The sequence below is a fragment of the Gymnogyps californianus genome, chromosome 1, assembly GCF_018139145.2.
Source record: "Gymnogyps californianus isolate 813 chromosome 1, ASM1813914v2, whole genome shotgun sequence".
Lineage (NCBI taxonomy): Eukaryota > Metazoa > Chordata > Aves > Accipitriformes > Cathartidae > Gymnogyps > Gymnogyps californianus.
Window position 1 is genome coordinate 105442725 of NC_059471.1, and position 21093 is coordinate 105463817.

General features: G+C 41.0%; 1 protein-coding gene across 4 annotated transcripts in view; it reads left to right on the forward strand.

Annotated features, from left to right (window-relative positions):
- Positions 1 to 21093, forward strand: part of APP (amyloid beta precursor protein) — a 230495-nt gene that overhangs the window by 102472 nt on the left and 106930 nt on the right. For all 4 annotated transcript variants that reach the window (XM_050915531.1, XM_050915532.1, XM_050915533.1 and 1 more), the window contains exons 4-5: positions 8130 to 8242; positions 9736 to 9929. In XM_050915531.1, the coding sequence (XP_050771488.1) occupies positions 8130 to 8242; positions 9736 to 9929 (307 nt within the window). The remainder of the gene's footprint in view (positions 1 to 8129; positions 8243 to 9735; positions 9930 to 21093) is intronic.

A 21093-nucleotide genomic window follows, 5' to 3' on the forward strand; every position in this document is an offset into this window, starting at 1 on the left:
GCTTTGCTCATCCCAGACTGTTGCCTTTCGTAGCCTAATAAGTGGATAAATGTTGCAAATAGTGAAGGTGGTTTATTTGAGAGTTGTTGCATCAGGGTGTATTTGTTGCTATGTATGCTAAATAACAGAACAATAAACTGCTTTTTAGTGGGTGTGCTCTCTTTACCTTTTCAGGTTTGGTTGAAAGCAGGAATACAGAAGCATTCAAGGACTTCTTTGAAGCAGAAGAAACACTAAAGCAATAGGCATTTGCTTTGATGCCGTGCAAATGTCTGTTGGAGAACCACTGGCCTTACTTTTAGATGCTTAAAACATAGTGGATGGCTTTGCTCAAAAAATAGTAAGAAACCCCAGCTATAGTTATAGGAAATAACTTACTGGAACTTTATGAGGACAAAAGGGTTGACGCAGAGATGTGTTAATGGGGTCAGTGTTGGTTTTGGCAGAGCCTCTGGAAGACAGAAGAGCTGCAGCTGTTCCCACCTCACGCCCCAGAGGTGGCTGCACAGGTCGCGCTGTCACTTGTGCTCCTGCCCTTCAAATTCAGGTCTCCATTGCTGTCCATCTGCCGTGCCGTGGGTCTCTTACTGAAATTCATGTCATAGGTTACAGATAAAATGGTGGAGTGGGGACAGTTTTCTTACAGAGCTGTTTTTGGCAGCAGTTTTATGGGCAGGAGTTAAGCCTATTACTTATAAGAAAAATATAGATGGTCCAAGCTGCTGGGACACAGACATCGTGTTTTATCAGCACCACCTTGCCTTTCTGTTGGCTGATGGATGGGTTTTAGGAAGAGGCCTCTGCCTTTGGCATTTGTGATGGGGTCGAGGGAGGTGTTTTTGAGCTTTTAAGGCTAGCGGGGTTTCAGTGCAGCGCCGGGGTCCCTGCATGCAAGCTCCTTTGCAGCCTGCCCTTTGCTGTCGACTGCCCAGGGGGTTTCAGCGTTGTTCAATGCTGCTCTCAATGCTTGCAAGTTACTGCGGGAGGAGATACAGTAGGGTGGTATTTGATACCCGACTGGGTACTGATATTAATATTGGTAGTCCTTCATAGGTAACGGTGTAGGTAGAAATTATCTTTTACGTGAGCTTTTACAAACTTCCTAAACACTGCTTCTTTTTAACTTCCATTTAAAATTAAATTTGAAACTGGAGAAATCTACAACTCCCTTCTTTACTATAGGCTGTTAAAATCCTTTAAACTAGACTGAAGATCTTTAACAGTGCAGCTTAACATATCTTGTGCTCAAGTTCAGAGGAGAGCCACACAGTGGACTGGGGCAGGCATCCATCCCTGGGGGCTGGGCATGGCAGCAAACCTTCCTTCAAACCAGGTTTTGACAGGCACAGCCTCTCCCTCTTCATCTGTAGATACCGAGTCTAAAATAGTGAAGTAGACTATGACTAGTTCAGTATGTCGCTAGATAATTGTGCTTACTGAATCATTTTACTGAAAAATGAAATGCATTTTTTAAGTATCTAGGTGCTTTGCATCTTCTCTGCTTTTCTGGACTTCTGAAGAAAAGAAGCATTTTCAATAAAGTGTTGTTTCTTTGCACTTGAGGCCAGTGTGTTTGGCTTGCACTCTGATGCAGATTGCAGCTAACATTTACTTACCAACATTATGAATAAGAGAAAGCATCACACATAAAGACTTATATAAACATCACCCTTAATGAAAGCACCTAAAGTTATATGGCTGCTTAAATAAATGTAATAATGTATGCGTAACATAATATGTAATAAATAAATGTGCCTGGGTAGGCACAAGAGCTAGCAGAGGTGGTGCAGTGAGCTGAGCTGTTGCGCCTGGGGAGCAGGGCAGAGCAAGGCCCCATGGCAGCGGCACGGGGAAAGGTGCAGGGTTGATCTGCTCCTTGCTGCGCCGTGCTGAGTGTGTGATGGCTCAGGATAATCTGTGCAAAGTCACAGGGAAAAGACACGTTTCTCTGCATGTTCTCAAATATGTGTGGTGTAAGCACTTGAGCTTGTAAATTCATTTTAGCAAGGCCCTTGTTCTTATCAGTGACATGGAAAATGAAGCCTTGAGTCCTAGAGCCTCAGCATGTGTGCTGCCTCCTCATGCAAAATTTAGCACAGGCTTTGTTTGAAAGTACTCCTCTGAACATAATTTGAACATGCTTATTTTTTGGTTGGGATCCTAACCATCTGCAACCATCTGCTAGCAGGTGTTTGGTTTTGTCATGGATTTTGTTTTATTACCTTTATCATCTTATCTTTGCTCTCTTTCTGTGCAATGTTGGATGGATCCTCACATCCCATCTGGTTTATGCAGTGGATGGAAAATCTGCTGATCAGGACCGTGTCTCATACAGGGTATAGTATTTTTATTTTGCATTGCTTTGGCCTATAATTACGTATGCCATTAAACAGATAGGGCAGCCATCTTATGAGCATGCCCACTCGCTGAGCCTTTTTCTTCCTAGAGAATATTTAAAAGAGCATGTGATCAGTTGCCTTCACTATAATCCTAGTTCTTTTATTAGAGGTTGATTCTTAATGCTCTTCTTAGTCTTTGCTGTGTTGAAAAATGAAATTTCTGAACCAGAACTTCTGGTCTTAGAGCACAAAATCTGTTGTTGTTCCAAGAGTATTTTTCAGAGAATAGGATGTGCTTGACCGAAGTAAAACTATTTAATAGTGGCATCATAAACTCTGGCAAAACTGTCTTTGAAAAACGTGAACCGCTACCCTGTTGTGATACAGCAGGATGGGGCAATATGAAGAAGTCTGCTGCAAAATAATGGAGAATTGGGCCTCAGGAACGGGATTACTGACATTAGGGGGAAGAAAAAAAATGAGATTTGTAAAACGAAATTAAACTGTGACTTACTATGTTGACACAATCCGTGTTCCAGTGACGTGCAGTTAAAAGACATAGATTTGAGTTAGCAACAAGCAACTTTTCAAAAAAGTGAGTAGCAGATTGTCAGCCTTCAACTAAATGAATGGTAGGCACAGGGTGGTGTGTTTTTTAACATGGTAATGTGATCTCTACCCAGAATTCCCCTTCAGGGCTCTCTTTTCCAGACAGGTCAGAAACCCACAAGCCAGAAGGATCTGGTTTTGTCCAGCCCTTCCCTGCAAGAGTGGGTAAGCAGCTATTGGAAAACAAATAGCTGTTACACTTGTGTGTTGGATCACTTCAGGGAGTTTAGTGATTTATGAGCTCCCCAAAAGACAAATTGTGCCATTTGTGGTTTATTATTAGAGTACCTCAGCAGAGCACAGATGTACAGCTGTAATCAAAATACAAGAGGCACTGAAGAAGGCAGAAGAGTACAGGAAGAAGTGATAAATATAAGCCCAACAGAGGTAGTGTGGTGGTGGTAATAATACCAACTCTTTGTGGTGTGGATTTGGTACAAATTTTGCGAGCCCTTCCGTCCATGGCATGGTCATGGTTTAGCTGTGGCTTACCGGCAGCTGGTAAGCCGGTAGGTGGTGGGAGAGTGAGGGTAAGGTGCTGGTGGGGACAGTGGGACAGCACGGGGCCAGGGAGGCTTTTAAGGCAGTGCTGCTACCTGGGGAAATGCTCATCCAACTTGAGCATGGCAGGCAGAGTGTCAAGGACAGCCCGGTGCAGTGCAAGTCGATGTGATGCTGTACTGGAAGAAAAAGTAATGTTGGAGTTGAATTATGTGTTGTGATCCCAGCACCTGACAGTGGAAATTAAAACCAGTCCTGGGCTGGCATGCTCCATCAGTCAGAAAAGTGTACTAATCTACAGCTACCTCAGTCATGGCTTGTACTGGCAAACAGAAGTAGGTGTTAGAATTTTTCCTTACTTACAGAGCCCAAACACATTGGCCCTCTCTCTTAGGAGGCACAGGTTTGTTCTCCTTCCATACGTGCTTGTTTCCCCCATGTAGTCAGTGGGTTACTTGTTGCACAAAAGCAAAGAAACCCCACTCTTATGATTCAGCAGCACTGAAAGTTAAACGTGTACTGGAGTGATACAGGTAGAGGCTTGTTGGCAAGTCAAGTGTGTTTGAAGTGTTTCTTTCTGATGGATTTGTGTTTCTATTAGACTAGCCCAGGCAAAATAAATGTTGCAGTTGTCAACTGAACTCAATTTAGTTCATCAAACTGCCACTTGAACATTAATCTATTTTTAACAACAAAAAGAACAAAAATTCACAGCTTTGCATTTAAACTTCAGTAATAATTATAAAGAAATGAATGAAAAAATTCCAGGGCATGAGCTCTGTGTATGTGTAAATAATGGGCAGAATTAAATTTTATTTGTAATAAAAAATTGAAGGCAACAGGAATCACATGCGAAGTTGCGAGTGATTACTATTGCCCAGTTTTTAACAACCCTAAATAGTTCATTATAATTCTGTGTAATGAAGGAGTGTTACATTAAACTACCACCCTTATCCCCAGCTCCTTCTTTCCCTCTAACAACTGGAGGGGAGCTTGTTCCTATGAATTGTTTATTTCTGTGAAAATTCAGCAGTTGGTTGCAAAATGGAGCCTCACTTGAAATAAGACTTTGCTTTACCGTGAGGATGCTGTTACCTTATTTTGAAGGAATCTAATTTTATAAAGCAGATGCACATTGTGTGTATAAAAGTCAAATCTAATACCATACTTTGAATTATATCGAAATGTCTAACATTTCTTCAGTATTTTGATATAAGTTGGTTGATACAATCAGACACGTAATTATTATTTTTAAAAATTTAATTATGTACTCATACATCTTGTTAATGACACTACAACACAGACTGCGTTGCCCAGAACTTTTGACTTACAGCTTCCCATCTTACGTTTGGTGGCTGTAACTCAGTGGTACATCAGTATTTGTTACTTTTGCTGAAATGATGTAGGCTTATTTTTTTGAGCAATGAGGTATACTGTTAATTGCCTTCTAACTTCACAGACGCAATATTCTGACAATATTACGGCGTGTTAAGGTAAATAGAATAGCTCCATGCAGAGGTTATCAGGTGTGTTTGTATTTGGACTCGTGTGCCTGTGTGTGTCAGAAGTCAGATGGATGACACAGGGTCGCAAGCATGATTGTGTGCACAGCTTCTGAAATCAGATCCAGTTTGCCAGAGTAGAACGCACTCCAGGATTAATTTTTCTGTTGTTGTTGTTGTATAGAAATGTTTGCTATAAAGACTGCTCTGAATGTTTTGTGTGCTTGAACAGCCAACAAAGTATAACTGCAGTTCTGTATGAAGTCGTATGTCCTAGAAGAGGGAAGTGAACATGCACTGCGAGTCTTCAGCAAAACACACACATGCTTCTTAGTGCTCAGGTACTTGACTAAATTGAAGCATTAGCAATTACTTATGAACTGAGTGACTTTGGGTATGTGGCAGGATGGTCTCCTACAAAGACAAGTACAGCTAAAAACAAGGTGCAAATTTATTCGAATTTCAGTGCAAGATTTGGGTGTGATACCACTGGGAGCAGAGACTTCGTTAACAGAAGCTGCAGGTATTTTTATTTTGGGTTACCAGAAAGTGTTTTACTCATTACTTTTGCAAGTTTATTTTGGACACCTCTAGAAGGCATTTATGTAAATAACTTGCAGACATTTAGAGTATGTCACTGAAGGATAAAGGTAATGAAATCCTTTTTTTCCTAGTAAACTAACGGGCTTTTAAAGGCTTCAGATCAAATGCATTGAAATATAGCAAGGAAATTCATGTGAAATACACATCTTGGTGATCAGCAAAGGTATATACATCTATTTGGTGAACTCTACTTTCCTCCAATGCATTGGGTGTTGATTTTTTTTAAAACTGAGTTTTTAATTGTAAGCCTCAAGGGCCACTTCATCAGCTCCCTGAGACAACCCTCTACTGAACAGTAAATCTGTAGTCATCTCATTTTGATGAATTAACCTGTTATTACATCCATGCAGCCGTTGGACCACCTTGGTTCGTTCATTTAATGCACAGAGGCTGTAGTTTTTTGGAGGTTACAGACAAATGTGCTTCAGGGAGCTGATGATTTACGCCAGCCAAGTCATGTGCTTTCACAATCCAGTGTCTGTTCAGTATATTGACTTCGCAAAAGTACTCTTTAATTTTTCCTTTAAAAAATATCTTTGAGGGGTTTTGGTGTTTATTTAATTGTAATGCCAGAATTGTACAGAATTACAGTGACTTTAGTCTAATAAATCATGTTACTTATCAGCTGAGTTTCTTCTTATTTGTCAGTACTGAAGCTGTGAGCATTGTTTATTTCATTAGTGCGTAAATTTTTGTCTTACTGCTGAAGACAGCACAATCTCTTTGGTCAGTTATGTCCTTGGTAAAGAGCCTTTTTTCTCCACTTCAATCTGACCAGATACTCAGGTGATCCATGAATCATCTTGCTCCCTGGCTGATGAGCTCCACTTGCTCATCAGCCTTCTGGGCTAACCTGAATTCGTCTGGCTGATGAAATGGGGTTGCAATAAAGAAGCTGCATCAACAAAAATAACTAAGTGGACTGTGTTGCTGTTAGTGCTGTAATTCAGTAGAAATACTCTCGAATTGTTTGAAACAATGTGTTGGTGTCAGATTTGTTTTGGGTGGAAAAACTAAGTATTTCAAAACACTTCAAACCCTCTCCCTACTGCTACTCAGAAGCAAAATGTAATTGTCCCGGATGCCAGGTGCCCACCAAAGCCGCTCTATCACTCCCCCTCCTCAACTGGACAGGGGGAGAAAATAAAACGAAAGGCTCGTGGGTCGAGATAAGGACAGGGAGATCACTCACCAATTACCGTCACGGGCAAAACAGACTCGACTTGGGGAAAAATTAGTTTAATTTATTGCTAGTCAAATTAGAGCAGGATAATGAGAAATAAAACCAAATCTTAAAACACCTTCCCCCCACCCCTCCCTTCTTCCCAGGCTTAACTTTACTCCTTATTTTCTCTACCTCCTCCCCCCCGAGCGGCGCAGGGGGACAGGGAATGGGGGTTTGGGTCAGTTCATCACACGTTGTTTCTGCCGCTCCTTCCTCCTCGGGGGGAGGACTCCTCACACTCTTCCCCTGCTCCAGCGTGGGGTCCCTTCCACGGGAGACAGTCCTTCACGAACTTCTCCAACGTGAGTCCTTCCCACGGGCTACAGTTCTTCACGAACTGCTCCAGCGTGAGTCCCATCCACGGGGTGCAGTCCTTCAGGAACAGACTGCTCCAGCATGGGTCCCCCGCGGGGTCACAAGTCCTGCCAGCAAACCTGCTTCAGCATGGGCTCCTCTCTCCACGGGGCCACGGGTCCGTAGGTCCTGCCAGGAGCCTGCTCCAGCGCGGGCTTCCCACGGGGTCACAGCCTCCTTCAGGCATCCACCTGCTCTGGCGTGGGGTCCTCCACAGGCTGCAGGTGGATATCTGCTCCACCATGGACCTCCATGGACTGCAGGGGGACAGCCTGCCTCACCATGGTCTTCACCACGGGCTGCAGGGGAATCTCTCTCTCTGCTCCGGCGCCTGGAGCACCTCCTCCTCCTCCTTCTTCACTGACCTTGGTGTCTGCGGAGTTGTTTCTCTCACATCTTCTCACTCCGCTCTCTCTGGCTGCAACTGCAACTCCCCTGTAACTTTTTTTGCTTTTCTTAAATATGTTATCACAGAGGCGCTACCACTGTTACTGATTGGCTCGGCCTTGGCAAGCGGCGGGTCCGTCTTGGAACCCGCTAGCATTGACTTTATCGGACATAGGGGAAGCTTCTAGCAGTTTCTCACAGAAGCCACCCCTATAGCCCCCCCCCCCCCCGCTACCAAAACCTTGCCACGCAAACCCAATACACCATCCCTGCACTCCCCTTCCAGGAGCTGGATCCACCAACTCCTGACTTAAAGTTGCACCACGCATGTCTTCAATGCGTCCTGCAAGTTTCACACGGGGTATATGGAAGTTAGCATATTATGTTAAAGTTTTCATAATCTAATGCATCTCTGAGATCAAAGACAGGAGCTGCTTTCAAATGGAAAGTTTGAAGGAGGAAGCACCATTTAGAAACTGTTCCATTCTCTGCAAACAGACCCTGCCACTCATTCATGACAGCTGCCCTATGCATAAAGGTTTAACAGGATGAGGTTACTGGAAGCAAAATTAACGTTTTCGGTTTGGTTTTTTTTGTTTCCCCTTGCAGTGGGCGAGTTTGTGAGTGATGCCCTTCTGGTACCAGACAAGTGCAAGTTCCTTCACCAGGAAAGGATGGATGTGTGTGAAACTCACCTGCACTGGCATACTGTTGCTAAAGAGGTATATTCATCTGTCTTAAAATTTCCTGCCTTCCTTCTTTAGAGATGTATCACTCTTCTGAGGATGAGTTTAAATATAGCAGTGACATGGAAAACAAAAAGCAGTACTTATGAATGTTTGCGTGAATGGCTTTTTGTTCTGCTTTATAAGGTAGGAAATGGGAGTCACTCTGCTGAGCACATCAGAGTCCACTATTGGATACTTAATGTTGACCTTTGAACGTTGACCCTGTTTCATAGCACTGTTTTTTTTTTCCTCACATCCACTCACACACCCACCATGTTTTCTGCCTCCTCCGGCTCCCTGTGTTAGTGCTGCTCTGGAACTAAAGATTCATCACCAATGCCTAGGCTTTGCCTTTATCGTTGTCCTCAATATGGATATTGGTATGCCAGGTGTTTCACAGAAATCAAACAGGCCTCAAAGAACGCAGTATGTGAAATTCAGCATAAAAGGGTAGGAGAGCTGATAAGACACAGGACTAGCCAAAGACATTTTGCAGTCAAGCACAGAGTTTTTACAATTTACCAGTGCTTTACTGAAAACAGAAGTAAACCTAATGTTATAATTGCTAATGCATTTTAGACATTTTTGTCCTTATGTAGAGGGGTTGTAGGAATAAAAACTGAGATGATCTTTGAGAAGATTTCTGGCTGCTATTTTGTTTGGAACCTCTTAGTTTGTATGTTATCCCACTTTCTGGAGATCAAAATTGAAATATGCTCAGCAACTTTTCAAACTTGCAGTTCTTGCTTGAATCATACGGTTGCCCCTCATGAAACGTTTAAGGCACCAACCTTCATGCAGGCAAATTCTAGTCCATTTTAAGTACTTGCAAACTTGGAATGGCATAGCCTAGAACATCATCATCACTGTGCACCATTGAACTATTTTCCTTTTTTCACCTGTCCTACATCAGTGTATCTTTCTCTCCTACATCACTGTATCTTTAAGGTATAATTATGCACAACTGTTTTCCAAACAAGGCTAGAAGGTACTGTACTGGTAGAGGTGTCAGACCAGATATAGTGTTTCCAGTATAACAGATATTTTAAATGTTAATCTATCTTGCAATGAACTCTTTAATAGCATTAATACATCAGGATCAGGATTAATACATCATTATTGTTCTGCCTTCAAGTTTTCTGTTCAAGGCAGAGCCTATGAGGATTTTAGGCAAGAGGGTATGGAGTTGTCACGCATATGGGAGGAGGCAAGTCTTTCTGTACTGGAAAAGACTAAAGGGCAGGGGAAGGGAGAGCTTGTTGCTTACAAAGGTAATGCAGACACAGGTAGGGAGCTACCTACAGTGCAAGTAGTGAATGCACATGCGACCACTCTACATTGTGTTTCAAAATTCAGAGATCATGCAGTTCACCAGCTTCAACCTCCTAAGGCAGTATGCAGCCCCTTACATTTTCTTGAGGTCTGTGACATTTTTTCCGGCTTCCTCCATGACAGTGTTGTTGCTGTTTTCTTTCTATTTTCTGTAGTCCTGTAGTGAGAAGAGTATGAATCTACATGACTATGGCATGCTGCTGCCCTGTGGAATTGACAAGTTTCGTGGTGTGGAATTTGTTTGCTGCCCATTAGCGGAGGAAAGTGACAATCTTGATTCAGCTGATGCTGAAGACGATGATTCAGATGTCTGGTGGGGAGGCGCAGATGCAGACTATGCAGATGGAAGGTAAGAGTGACTTTCTACCCTTCAACTAGTTATTATCGTCTTATTAAAGATGCCAAAAAATCTGTCTAAAAGACCTCAGTGTGGAAGAGTCACTGCTCCTTGTAAGTGAACTTGCAGCTACAATGGTTGAAAAAATCAGTGTACTCATTTTTAACTTTCTACAGAAAAGCTTATTGTTAATATAGTTATTGTGCTTTTGATGCGGTCATCTTTTCTTCAATGAGAAGTATTGCCATATTTATAACAAAAATGCTTAAATACATACTTTTTGACAACTAAATGAAAAACATTGTACTCTTAAGATGCTTCATGTGCAGTCTGGGGTACTGCAGCAGATACTCAGCCAACATAACCATTGGAGGTTTTGAAATGTCTTCATTCCTAATAAGCATTAGCTGTGTGCCATTATTAGTATAAGAATACTTTTCTGCTGACAGTTACTTTCTAAGTGTGATCTAAAAGAAAATCTGTTTTAATATCTAGCCTTTGACAGATTCATTAATACGCTACTGTTAAGTTGGAGTATGGAGGTTTCCTTTGCAAGACAGCAGTGGATGGGAAAATACCATGCTTGTCTTTACCCTTTAACATCCCCTGTGCACATAGGCTAATTTTGAGCCAAATATGGGTTATGACTGTGTTGTAACTGCGTGGTCGGTGCTGTCAAAGCCTTTTCATATCACTCTCTTGAGTGTGTTAAGACAGCAGTTGTGAGAACAGAGTACAATGTTATGTCCTTGCAACTGAATTCAAACAACTCTCTAAGATGGCTTTCTTCATAAAACTAAGATCTGCGTTCAAATTCTGTTTGTGCTCCCTAGACTTCCATCACTTCATACTGTGCTAATGCAGTGTTTCTATTTCTTAGGTGGTGATACTGCATCTTTTACAAATAATACACAAAATCCAAAACTTGATCCAAAAACCAGATTACAAGTGGTTTCAAGGAGAACCCTGAAAATAAATGGGGACCAAATGATGTGAATAATGTGGAAAGTTAATAGTTCTGAATTGCGTTAAGTTTGGGTTTTTTAATAATCCAGATGGAAACAAGTTCAGGAATAGTGTAGAGATGAAGGACAGAGATTGAACTGCTGTAATTTGGTGCAAAGAGATGGCATTAAGACAATGAAAAATTAGAAACCGTGTCATGGTGGGCATCTAAATCTTTCTTGACAAAGAATTAGTAAGTGTTGCAGGGAAGAGTTCTTTGTGAATAATGGAATAAGTTTAATTAAAATAAGTATTTCCCCATTGTAATTTCCAGTTCTCTCATAAATGGGACTGAATGTTCAGGGCTGTTTGACGCAAGAAACCTGCGTCAAGCAACATTGCATCTTCCACCTTGATACCTTCAGGCTTTTTTCTGACTTGTACTTCCAACAGCTGTCAAAGTGTCACAATTTATAACCCTTTCAGTGGGATTTGTAAACCAGCCTTTGGACTGTTGCTGTGTCACTTCTGTATATTTCATTTAGATTTTGGTTGGAATATGTTCTCTTAGAATAAGAAATGAGTGCAGACCTTGTTCTAATTGAGACAAATTTGCTTTTTTTCATCAAACATATATATATATATATATACACACACATACACTCAAGATAGATACATAGATCCATCTTATACACCTATTACCTGTCTTACCTATATATCTTATTATATACCCCTATATATAAAATATAGATATAAACCTTTTATTTCATATATCTGATCAAAGATTCCTAAAATACTTTAAATAAAAGAGCTCGCAGGGATGTACAGAGTAGTTTTGTTTGTAAGACAAATATCCCTTTTACCCTTTTATTTATCTTTTTTTCATGTTTGTCACTGAACATTTAATTTAGTCTTCTAGTCCATTTTGTTCCCCATAAAGCAGTTTAATATCTGAAGAGATGAGTTCAAGAATAACTTCATAAATTTTGTATCCTTTAGGAACAGGAGCTGTAATTGCATTTCAGTCCATTTCTGAAGTTCCAAGCAAATACAGATTTTTTTTTTTTTATTTTATTCCCCCCCCTCCCCCCCCCCCCCCCATAGAAGTGCATGCAAAAGGAAATGGAAAGGATCATTTTATGGGGCACTTAAACTGCAGGTGAAGAGCCAAGTAATTTGTAGTTCTTTTACACTGACTCATTCATATTTCTTGCTGCCTCTTCGGCTTCCCAACTGTATTTAAACTGTGTATACTGGAACCAGAAATACTCTTGAAATTTAGTCATGTAAAAAAAATTACTCATTTCTCATGCAGCAGTAGGTGGTGGTTCAAATTTTGTGTGTGTGTATATTCATACATATATGAGCATATGTTCATGCTCATATGCATATATGCCTTAGTCCTAAACTGACTGTGAGGGAGGAAGGAAGAGAAAGGAAGTGAAAAGAAGGGGGACACTTTCCTAATGCTAAATTCCCCATATTCTCTGCTATTAAAGCACCTCTGTTTGAAGTGCTTACTTAAGTCTATGTTTTTTCGCCTTACATGGGTGATCTCACACTGACAATGTTCGCTTCATCTTGAAGCCTTCCAAAGAGTTTGAAATCCCTTTGTGTGTAAGTGCATCCTTGGTGTGACACTGCATGAGGGGAAGAAAAGGGGCTGGTAGCTCGTGCACCGACTAACGCCAACCCCGCTGCTCAGCAGCTCTGAAGCAAAGCCCTCTGTCAGAGGAGATCTGGGTTCTTCATGGAGCCCCCTCTCTGGGCAGGGAAGGGATACGCTGTTAGCACATTTAACTCTGACTAAGAGGTCACGAGCATTTTTCAGCACTGGCGTTCCTTGCTGTTATCCACACCTTTAATTAAAATTTACCTTGAAGACTGCCTGAGGGACAGCCAGATGCAGGTGCTGGCTTTCAGCATAGCTGCAGAGCTCTCCTTGCATAGCTACAACTCAGTCAAGTGACCTGCAAGCTCTGGCTGCCCTTGAGACTCGGCATAGCCTTGTGGCCCTCCTGCCTGTACCTGGGCACTTGCTGGAAGCTTTGGTGTCCTTGATGTCCAAGGTTGAACATCTTGAGGAGTGACGGTGTCATGGTTTAACCCCAGTCAGCAGCTAAGCACTGTGCAGCTGCTTCCCCCTCCCCCTCCCAGTGGGGTGAGGAGGAGGAAAGGAAAGAAAAAAAAGTAAAACTCGTGGGTTGAGATAAGAACAGTTTAATAACTAAAGTAAAATATAATACTAACAATAGTAATAATGGAATATAATAATAATAGTAATGAAAAGGAATATAACACAAAAAGGGGGGGGGGGGGGGGGGGAGAAAAACGGTGATGCACAATGCAATTGCTCACCAACCGCTGACCGATGCCCAGTTAGTTCCCGAGCCACGATCCTCCCCTCCCGGCCAACTCCCCCCAGTTTATATACTGGGCATGACGTTCCATGGTATGGAATACCCCTTTGGCTAGTTCGGGTCAGCTGCCCCGGCTATGCTCCCTCCCAGCTTCTTGCACACCTGCTTGCTGGCAGAGCATGGGAAACTGAAGAGTCCCTGGCTTAAGATAAGTGCTGCTTAGCAACAACTAAAACATCAGAGTGTTATCAACATCATTCTCTCACTAAATCCAAAACACAGCACTGTACCAGCGACTAAGAAGAGAGTTAACTCTGTCCCAGCTGAAAGCAAGACAGATGGCCAAGCTGGAAACTTCCATGTTTTCTCTGTCTACATCTGTCTCATACGTGCCTCTCCTCATCTTCCTGTCACTGTGCGTGACACCTCCCAGGCTTGCCTTCCCACTGGGGAAACAGGCTGCTGTCATCTTCCTTCTTCTACAGCAGGGAAACTGAGGCACAGTAAGTCTCACTGTGGAGGGTTATATAGAAAGCTTTTCTTTAAGTCCCATGGCTCTGGAGCAGAAGATAGTGCCCTAACTTCAGCCAAGTCTCATTTTTCTAGACAATCTGAATATATTTTCAAGGTCTAAAATAGGAGATCTAATTTCTCATTGTTTTTCCCTCAGCAGGTTAGGCCAAATTAATTTTGTCTGGTGTATAAAACGTATGTTCAGGCTGATGTAATGATTGGGTAGTATTGTAAATGTCGCATTGTAGGGAGTACTGTATTTTATAAGGGTTTGGTTTACAGTTCCTTATAAACTTCTGCCAAGCGAAGTTTTATGGTTTGTTTATACTTGCCATTAGGATAGTTAATACGGTAGGTTTTTTACTACAGTAAATAATCTGAAAGGGTGCAGTCCACTTTGTGCTGATAATTAGAGGTCTGTGAAGTAAAACTAAAATAAATTTGTGCTATATAGCATGGTAATCATGTTCTCTGGTTTTGCAACCCTGTACTAGACTGAGCTTAAGGATGAGTGCTCATCTCCCAGATGCTGCAAAAAAGTAGCTAAAGTGCTGTATCCTTTTTGACTCCATAAAGAGTGATTTTTTTTTTTTTTTTTTTTTTTTTGGTCAATGCTATCTGGAAAAACTGACTTTTTTTCTTAATTGCTTCCTCCAACTCTAATCCAAGAAATCCTGAAAGGCTTTTAAAACTTGTCAATTTTTTCTAATGGTGAAAGCAGGATTGTATATGTGCCTGTTTTGCTGAATTGTTTCCAGGTGAGATCCTATGCTTTTAATTATCAGTCTTGTTCTAGCATTTGGGGAAGAGGAGTCACAGGGGCCTGACAGAATTGCTTTGCTGGGTAATTTGTTAGAGATCCTCACTTGACATGGAGGAAGCGTACATTTCATTTCTTTCGCTTTCTAGCTCTTTTTATGTCTTTATCTATGACTTAAGTGGTACAAAGATGTCAACACATGTTTTACTTAGTGTCTTCCCTTCAGAAAAGTCTGTGAGTTAACCTCAACATCAAATTAGTTACAATCGAAATTCCCCAGAGTGCTGTCATTAAATCACGTTGTCACAAGGTGTGTGTTTAAATTGGCCACAGTCATATAGTACCCTGACCTGATACAACAACACACTGAGTCCTCGTGGTATGCCACAGTACTGCCTTGACACAAAGTAGGCAGACAGGCAGTTGGCATGTCTGCCTGTGGCACATGTTTATGAAAAATGCCTAAGTCTAAATAGTGACACATAAACAAGTAAATTTAGTAGTATACTAAAGAATACAGCATAAGAATTTTAAAAGTCAAATTTAATGGGGTTTAGTAATTTCTATACTTGGGAAATTCTCTTTTCTTTTGGAAGTAGCTTTGACTAGCTACTGCTTAATGCCCTTTGTCTGGGTCTCTGTGTGCCAGAGCAGTGGGAGATTTAATGCAGGCAAGAGTCAGGGAGCTGTTGATGTTTTAATTGTGAACGCAGGTGAAAGCAGGTAAATGCTACAAATGGCGTGGCCATTCTTTAGTGTTCTCTATGCTCACAGCGTTCATCGACAAGGACTATCCAGAACATGAAATACTCTTGCCCAGTTTCCCCCCATTACATATCCCTGTGTTCCTCTCACACTTCTTTTTCCCCTGCTCATCTCTTCATCTGCCCCCAGAAAATGTATTTGGAAATACAGCATGAAAGAAGAGCCTTTAGGGGATTGTTTGACGCAGACATATTTCTGGCCATTGCATATTAATTGACCAGGGAGGTTAAGAAAAAGATAACCAAAATGCTCTAATCTTCCTTATCTGTTGCTCTGATGGGTACTTTAGTCTCTTTGGCATTTGAACTACAGCTGGAAGAAACAAACACGGCTTGAACATGGAGAAAAAACCTGGCAAAACTAGGAGGATTAAGGTGGTGGTGTTGATATGCATTGCCTCCTCCCATTTCAAAGAGAGGTTTTGTGTTGTTGCGTCCCCGGAGAGCCTTAATGGACAGGCTTTCAACCATACCTTTTGTGTTGGCATCAGCAGCTGGGTGTCCTTCATTTTAAGTACGCCTGCAAGGGAGGGCGGCTTCTGGCACCTGGAGTAAACCCCTGCTGCGGCCGTGTGGACCCTGCGGTGTCAGAGTCCCCACGCAGTAGGAAGTGCTGCAGGGCTGAGGAAGAGTCAGGCCCTGAATGGTGTCTGGATATGGAGCGTCGTTGATGAAGAAATCATGAGGGGGCCAGATCTTTCTGAGATTCCTACTACTTAAATCCTTCAATTTCTGCTGGTTTCCTCGTACTTGCATCTAGTATGCAGTGACATTGTGTTTCTTGACTATTCTTCCCTACTCCTCCTCCTTCTCTCCCATTGTTCTTACTGTTAATGTTGTCTTGCAGAATTGAGTCAAAAATCCGAGGCTTAATTGGAATTCCAGCTCTAAGCCCAAAAGATTTGTCTGAAGAACGTAGAAATGGGCTATCTGGAGTCATTTTGAAGTTTTTGCTATTCTAAAGCTAAAAAAGTGTTACTGATCAAGAAGGAAGGTGCTGAGGCTAAATTCTTCACTGGAAACGTGCTCACTGGAGGAAAATGAAAATTAATGTTTTGTCTCTGTTGAGTATTCATCTGTTTTCAAGCCATCTTGTCGCTCATGTTAAAACAAACAAGTTCTCGTTGATGTAAGCTTTTTCATTAAATTGGAAAGTCAATTTCTAAAATTTCAGTGAGAAATGCTCCAGTGGGAATCTCCTAAATGATTCTTTAAAAAACCCAAAATGTTAAAAAAAAAAAAAAAATCCATCCCCTACTCCCCAAGCACTTGAGCTAGTAAAGCTGAACCAGACGTGAAGCTGGACGAAGCGTCTGCTGCAGGTTCTGACTTAGAAGCAGGAAATGACTTGCATTTGGATGGATAAAAAGATTTCCCTTTTTCCATACTGTGCAGACTGAGCTGTAGGCTGTTCATACCCTGGAAAATTTAAGGAAAACTGAACCTTGTGCCAGCAGTGGTATGCCTGTTGCAGTGGTTCAGGGTCTGCTTGGTGGGGAGCTCAGTTTGTCTGTGACACAGCAGCAGGGAGGGGCGCAGCCAGAGGCAGTATTCTCATCAGCTGTCCTAATACAAATTGTTCCTAATTGGGAGTCAGTGCCCTAAAATGAACACTAGGAATCACAAACTTGCTTAGTTTTTCTTGCCTTTTTCCCCCCTCCTCTGAAGTTTGCCATCAGTATAGGTTAACGCCAATTATTGAAATAGGTGAATTTTGCGCTACATGAATTGCCCATCATTAAATTGGTGTTTCAGAGAAACTGAATTCATTTGGGGAGATAGTGTGGAAGATGTTCTGATTTTCGCAATATAATATTTCAGCTGATTGTTCGGAAGTTCGTATCTTCTTGATTTTTGTAATAGAACTGTTAGCAACTGAAATAAAGCGCTTCGTACCTGTTCTAAAACATTATTAATGGTACAGCTTATCTAAGAACTTCTGTGTTTTTATGAGAATTTTAATGATAAAACCTAATTGCTTTTCTTTATAAATTAAACTAAGGCATCACCAAATTGTAGGCATAATGTTACTGCTTATGTTGAATAACTCTAGAAGTATTTTGTCCTATTTGCATATTTTATATGCTGTTAGCATATTCTGTCTCACATTCTTACGTTAATTGGGTTTGTCTCTCATGTTCACTGTTACTTTAATATTTGGGTAGTTCAAGATATATTTTTAATAACAATTTTTTTTCCTTTTTAATGTGGAGGTTGTTAAAATAAAATTCAGAAAGCATAGAAACACCAGAGCATTAATGACTCTAGAAAGACTGGTAACTATTCGATTTCTTCTTAGGACAAGTAAAGTTAGAATGGAATTGATGAAACAGCGCATTGCTTTGAGAGGTAATTACAGGGATGCTGAGCTGGCAAATCCAATCACCATTTGAGTATAAGCATTAACTGAAGTGATGGATGAGGCTGTGGGTGGAGAGAATTAATCTAATTGAGGAAGTGATGAGTAGAAGATAGCCAGGCTTCCATGACCCCTGAGGAAAGCAGTTTGCTAGCTGTGCAGGCTACCTATGTGACCTAAGTGAATGTTGAGCTTTTTTCAGGAGGTTAACGGCATCAAACTTGCACATTTAGTAGAAGGTTGACTTGCAGAGAAGTGTTACATTTTTTTGACCTCGCAAAACAGAGCCGTCAGCTGCCATGTTTTCCTTAAGTAATAGGCAAAAATTTTATAAGCAAAAATTTTAAGTTGTCACTTGTAATGACTTGTGATGACTGAAATGTGGGAGAGAAAGGTTCCCTGTATATGTTCATGTAGTAATAAACTCAAGAAACCTTTCTGACATGTCTGCGAGATGTTTTGAGAAGTTCTTGTGACATCGTGATATATACCACCGCCATTTCAAGCGCTGTATTATTTATAATGCATGAAAAAAATGGGAAGTGAGAAATTTACAGTTGGGTTTTTCAACATGTACTGTCACACCAGCATGACTGTGTGCTGGTGGATGCATAGCTGGATATCCCTCCATAAAGTTATCTGGCAGTTTGTGCTCTGTTTTACCTTTCAGTGATATATGTAACAGTTGTTTCTGTGGTCTGTACTAGAAATAAGAGCTCAGCATTGGGGTGGTTCGTGGAAATTTAAGAATTTCACGTCTTGTGAGGCTGTGCTATTAACAGCACAGTGTAGGAAAGCATTTTCTGTAGTAAGTACTTTTTTTCTTTTGTCTTCTAGCAAAGGCTACACACTTTGAATACAAGGATGAAACAGGAAAAACATACAGGGTTTTTTTTTTTTCCTGACAGACAAGGTTTCTAATCTTGAATGCAAATGTTTTGGCTTTGGTTCCATGATGACAAGGCATTTCTTCACATGGGATCTCTATTTTGATCACTGCTGAGGAAAAAATAACACCCAAATTGTGACCTGAGTGAAGAAGAAAAGGTTAAACCGGTAAAATGTTGACCTGGAGAACTGGTTCTATGCTTGCTTCTGCCATTAAAGTCTTCTGCTAGGCTTGGCATGCTGTGGCCACCATAAAAAGCTTGGTACAAAAGGTGCTCCTTTTTCTTCTGGCTGCATGAGTGGAGATAATCTGCTCTGCAGAAGTCCTGGCTTCTTGCAGCTGCTGCTGGTGGCAGCTGTATTTAAAAAGTTTAAGATGGCACATTCTCTGAAAAAAGTTATTCAATGTCTGAAATTGAACATCTGGAGTTATTACATGCTGTCGTGGTTTAACCCCAGCCAGCAGCTAAGCACCACACAGCCGCTCGCTCACTCCCCCCCACCCAGTGGGATGGGGGAGAGAATCAGAAAAAAAAAACCCTTGTGGGTTGAGATAAAGACAGTTTAATAGGACAGAAATGAAGGAAAAATAATGACAATTATAATAATAATAATAAGACACTAGTGATACTAAAAGAATTAGACTATACAAAGCAAATGATGCACAATGCAATTGCTCACCACTTGCCAACTGATGCTCAGTTAGTTCCTGAGCCACGATCGTCCCCTCCCAGCCAGCTCCCCCAGTTTATATACTGGGCATGATGTCATATGGTATGGAATATCCCTTTGGTCAGTTTGGGTCAGCTGTCCTGGCTGTGTCCCCTCCCAACTTCTTGTGCCCCTCCAGCCTTCTTGCTGGCTGGGCATGAGAAGCTGAAAAATCCTTGACTTAGTGTAAACACGACTTAGCAACAACTGAAAACATCAGTGTGTTATCAACATTATTTTCCTACTAAATCCAAAACACAGCACTATACCAGCTACTAGGAAGAAAATTAACTCTGTCCTAGCCAAAACCAAGACACATGCTTCTGGTATTTTTTTGTTTGCTTTCCCAGTTGTAAAACAAAGTTGTTATTCCAGTTTTACCCTGTTGTTGTTGTGTGAGGGTACCATGAATTCTACAAACAGGGCAAGTACTTGGTTTGATACAGAGTTCGCACAGTCTGCCTCAGATAAGCTGTAGGATGGCAGGTCGGACAAAGAGACACTGAATAGTCCATTCTGAGTATGGCAGAAGTTTTTTGGAAACAAACGTGTTGTAACAGATCTAGATTTTTCTGTTGATTTTCAAGCTGGCTGAAATAGGGCTGTGCAGGTGACCTTCACTCTGCCCTCTTCCATCACATTCGTCGTAATGCATTTTTGATGTCAGGACTTTGAATTTAATATTTATTCAGTGTCATCAGGCTCACAGAGCCTGATTTTGTGTGTTTGCAGATATGTTTACTTTTCTAGTTTTTAAGTTTAGCAAAAATAATCAAAGTGAGAAAGAATATGGGTTAAATATATTATTACTTTGTCCTTCTCTAAAAATGACATACTTCTTGCTGAATCCCTCGTCTTCCTAAGAAAACTGTCAGAACAGTAACACCAGCAAAGGCTTTGTTTCAGAGAGAAAACTTAGGTCAGTTTTGAAAAAGTATTCTTGCATATCAGTCAACAGGTACCTTCTGCGAATGCACGAGATCAAATGTTACATGCTACCTCGTACACCTGTCTTTTTAAGCAGGTCAGCTGTGGAAGGAAATTTCTAACAGTATAAAGTATACCTTCTTGTTTAATTATGGGGAAAAAGATGAATGTATCTTTCAGCGGCAGTAGAGCAAGGAATGTGTATTTGGTTTTTATAAATGTTCTGTTTAAAAATTAGATTAAAAGATTTTTAGTGCAACTTGTCTTGTTTTCTATCAGATTTAATGAAACCAGGCACATTTTTGGTATTGTTTTTGTATAAAAGGTTAAAAAAATACAGTAAAAGGAGAGAGACAGTCTGAAGCACGTAATTCAGTTGTTTGATAAGGTCTAAGAACTCAAAAAGCAGCCTATGTGACACTTGAAATAGCTTATGTCTTTTTTTTTTTTTTCTTCCTGTTAGGAAATGTGAAAATAAACATAATTGCAACCTCTTCAGTAAAGGAAAACAAAAAGGAAAATAATTAGAAGTGACAAAATGAATGTCTGAAAAATGCTAGGCAATATGAATTGCTCGTCCCGACTTGCTGTGCAATGGAAGGTGTCCATCTGAGTTTTTAAAAGTTTAACTGTCTCCTAATAAGTGTTTATATGTGTCCAAATATCACATTATTTCTTCTTTTTGTGAGATACCTGATTTACTAACCTAGTATAATCCAACCCTAATAAAAATAACCAAGGCAGTTTTTAAGCAGTTTGTGCTTTTATGGACACTTAACAGACAGACCAGAAACATGATTGCTGAGGTACCTTGTGTGTCAGACTTTCAGTTCTCTGTCACTGTAATTTTCTGGACTTTGATGCCAATAAGCCATTTAAAAGATCAGTTACGTAGACTGGAGGTCTGGCATAACCCTTTTCTTTCCTGGCTCTGTGCCTAATTTCACAG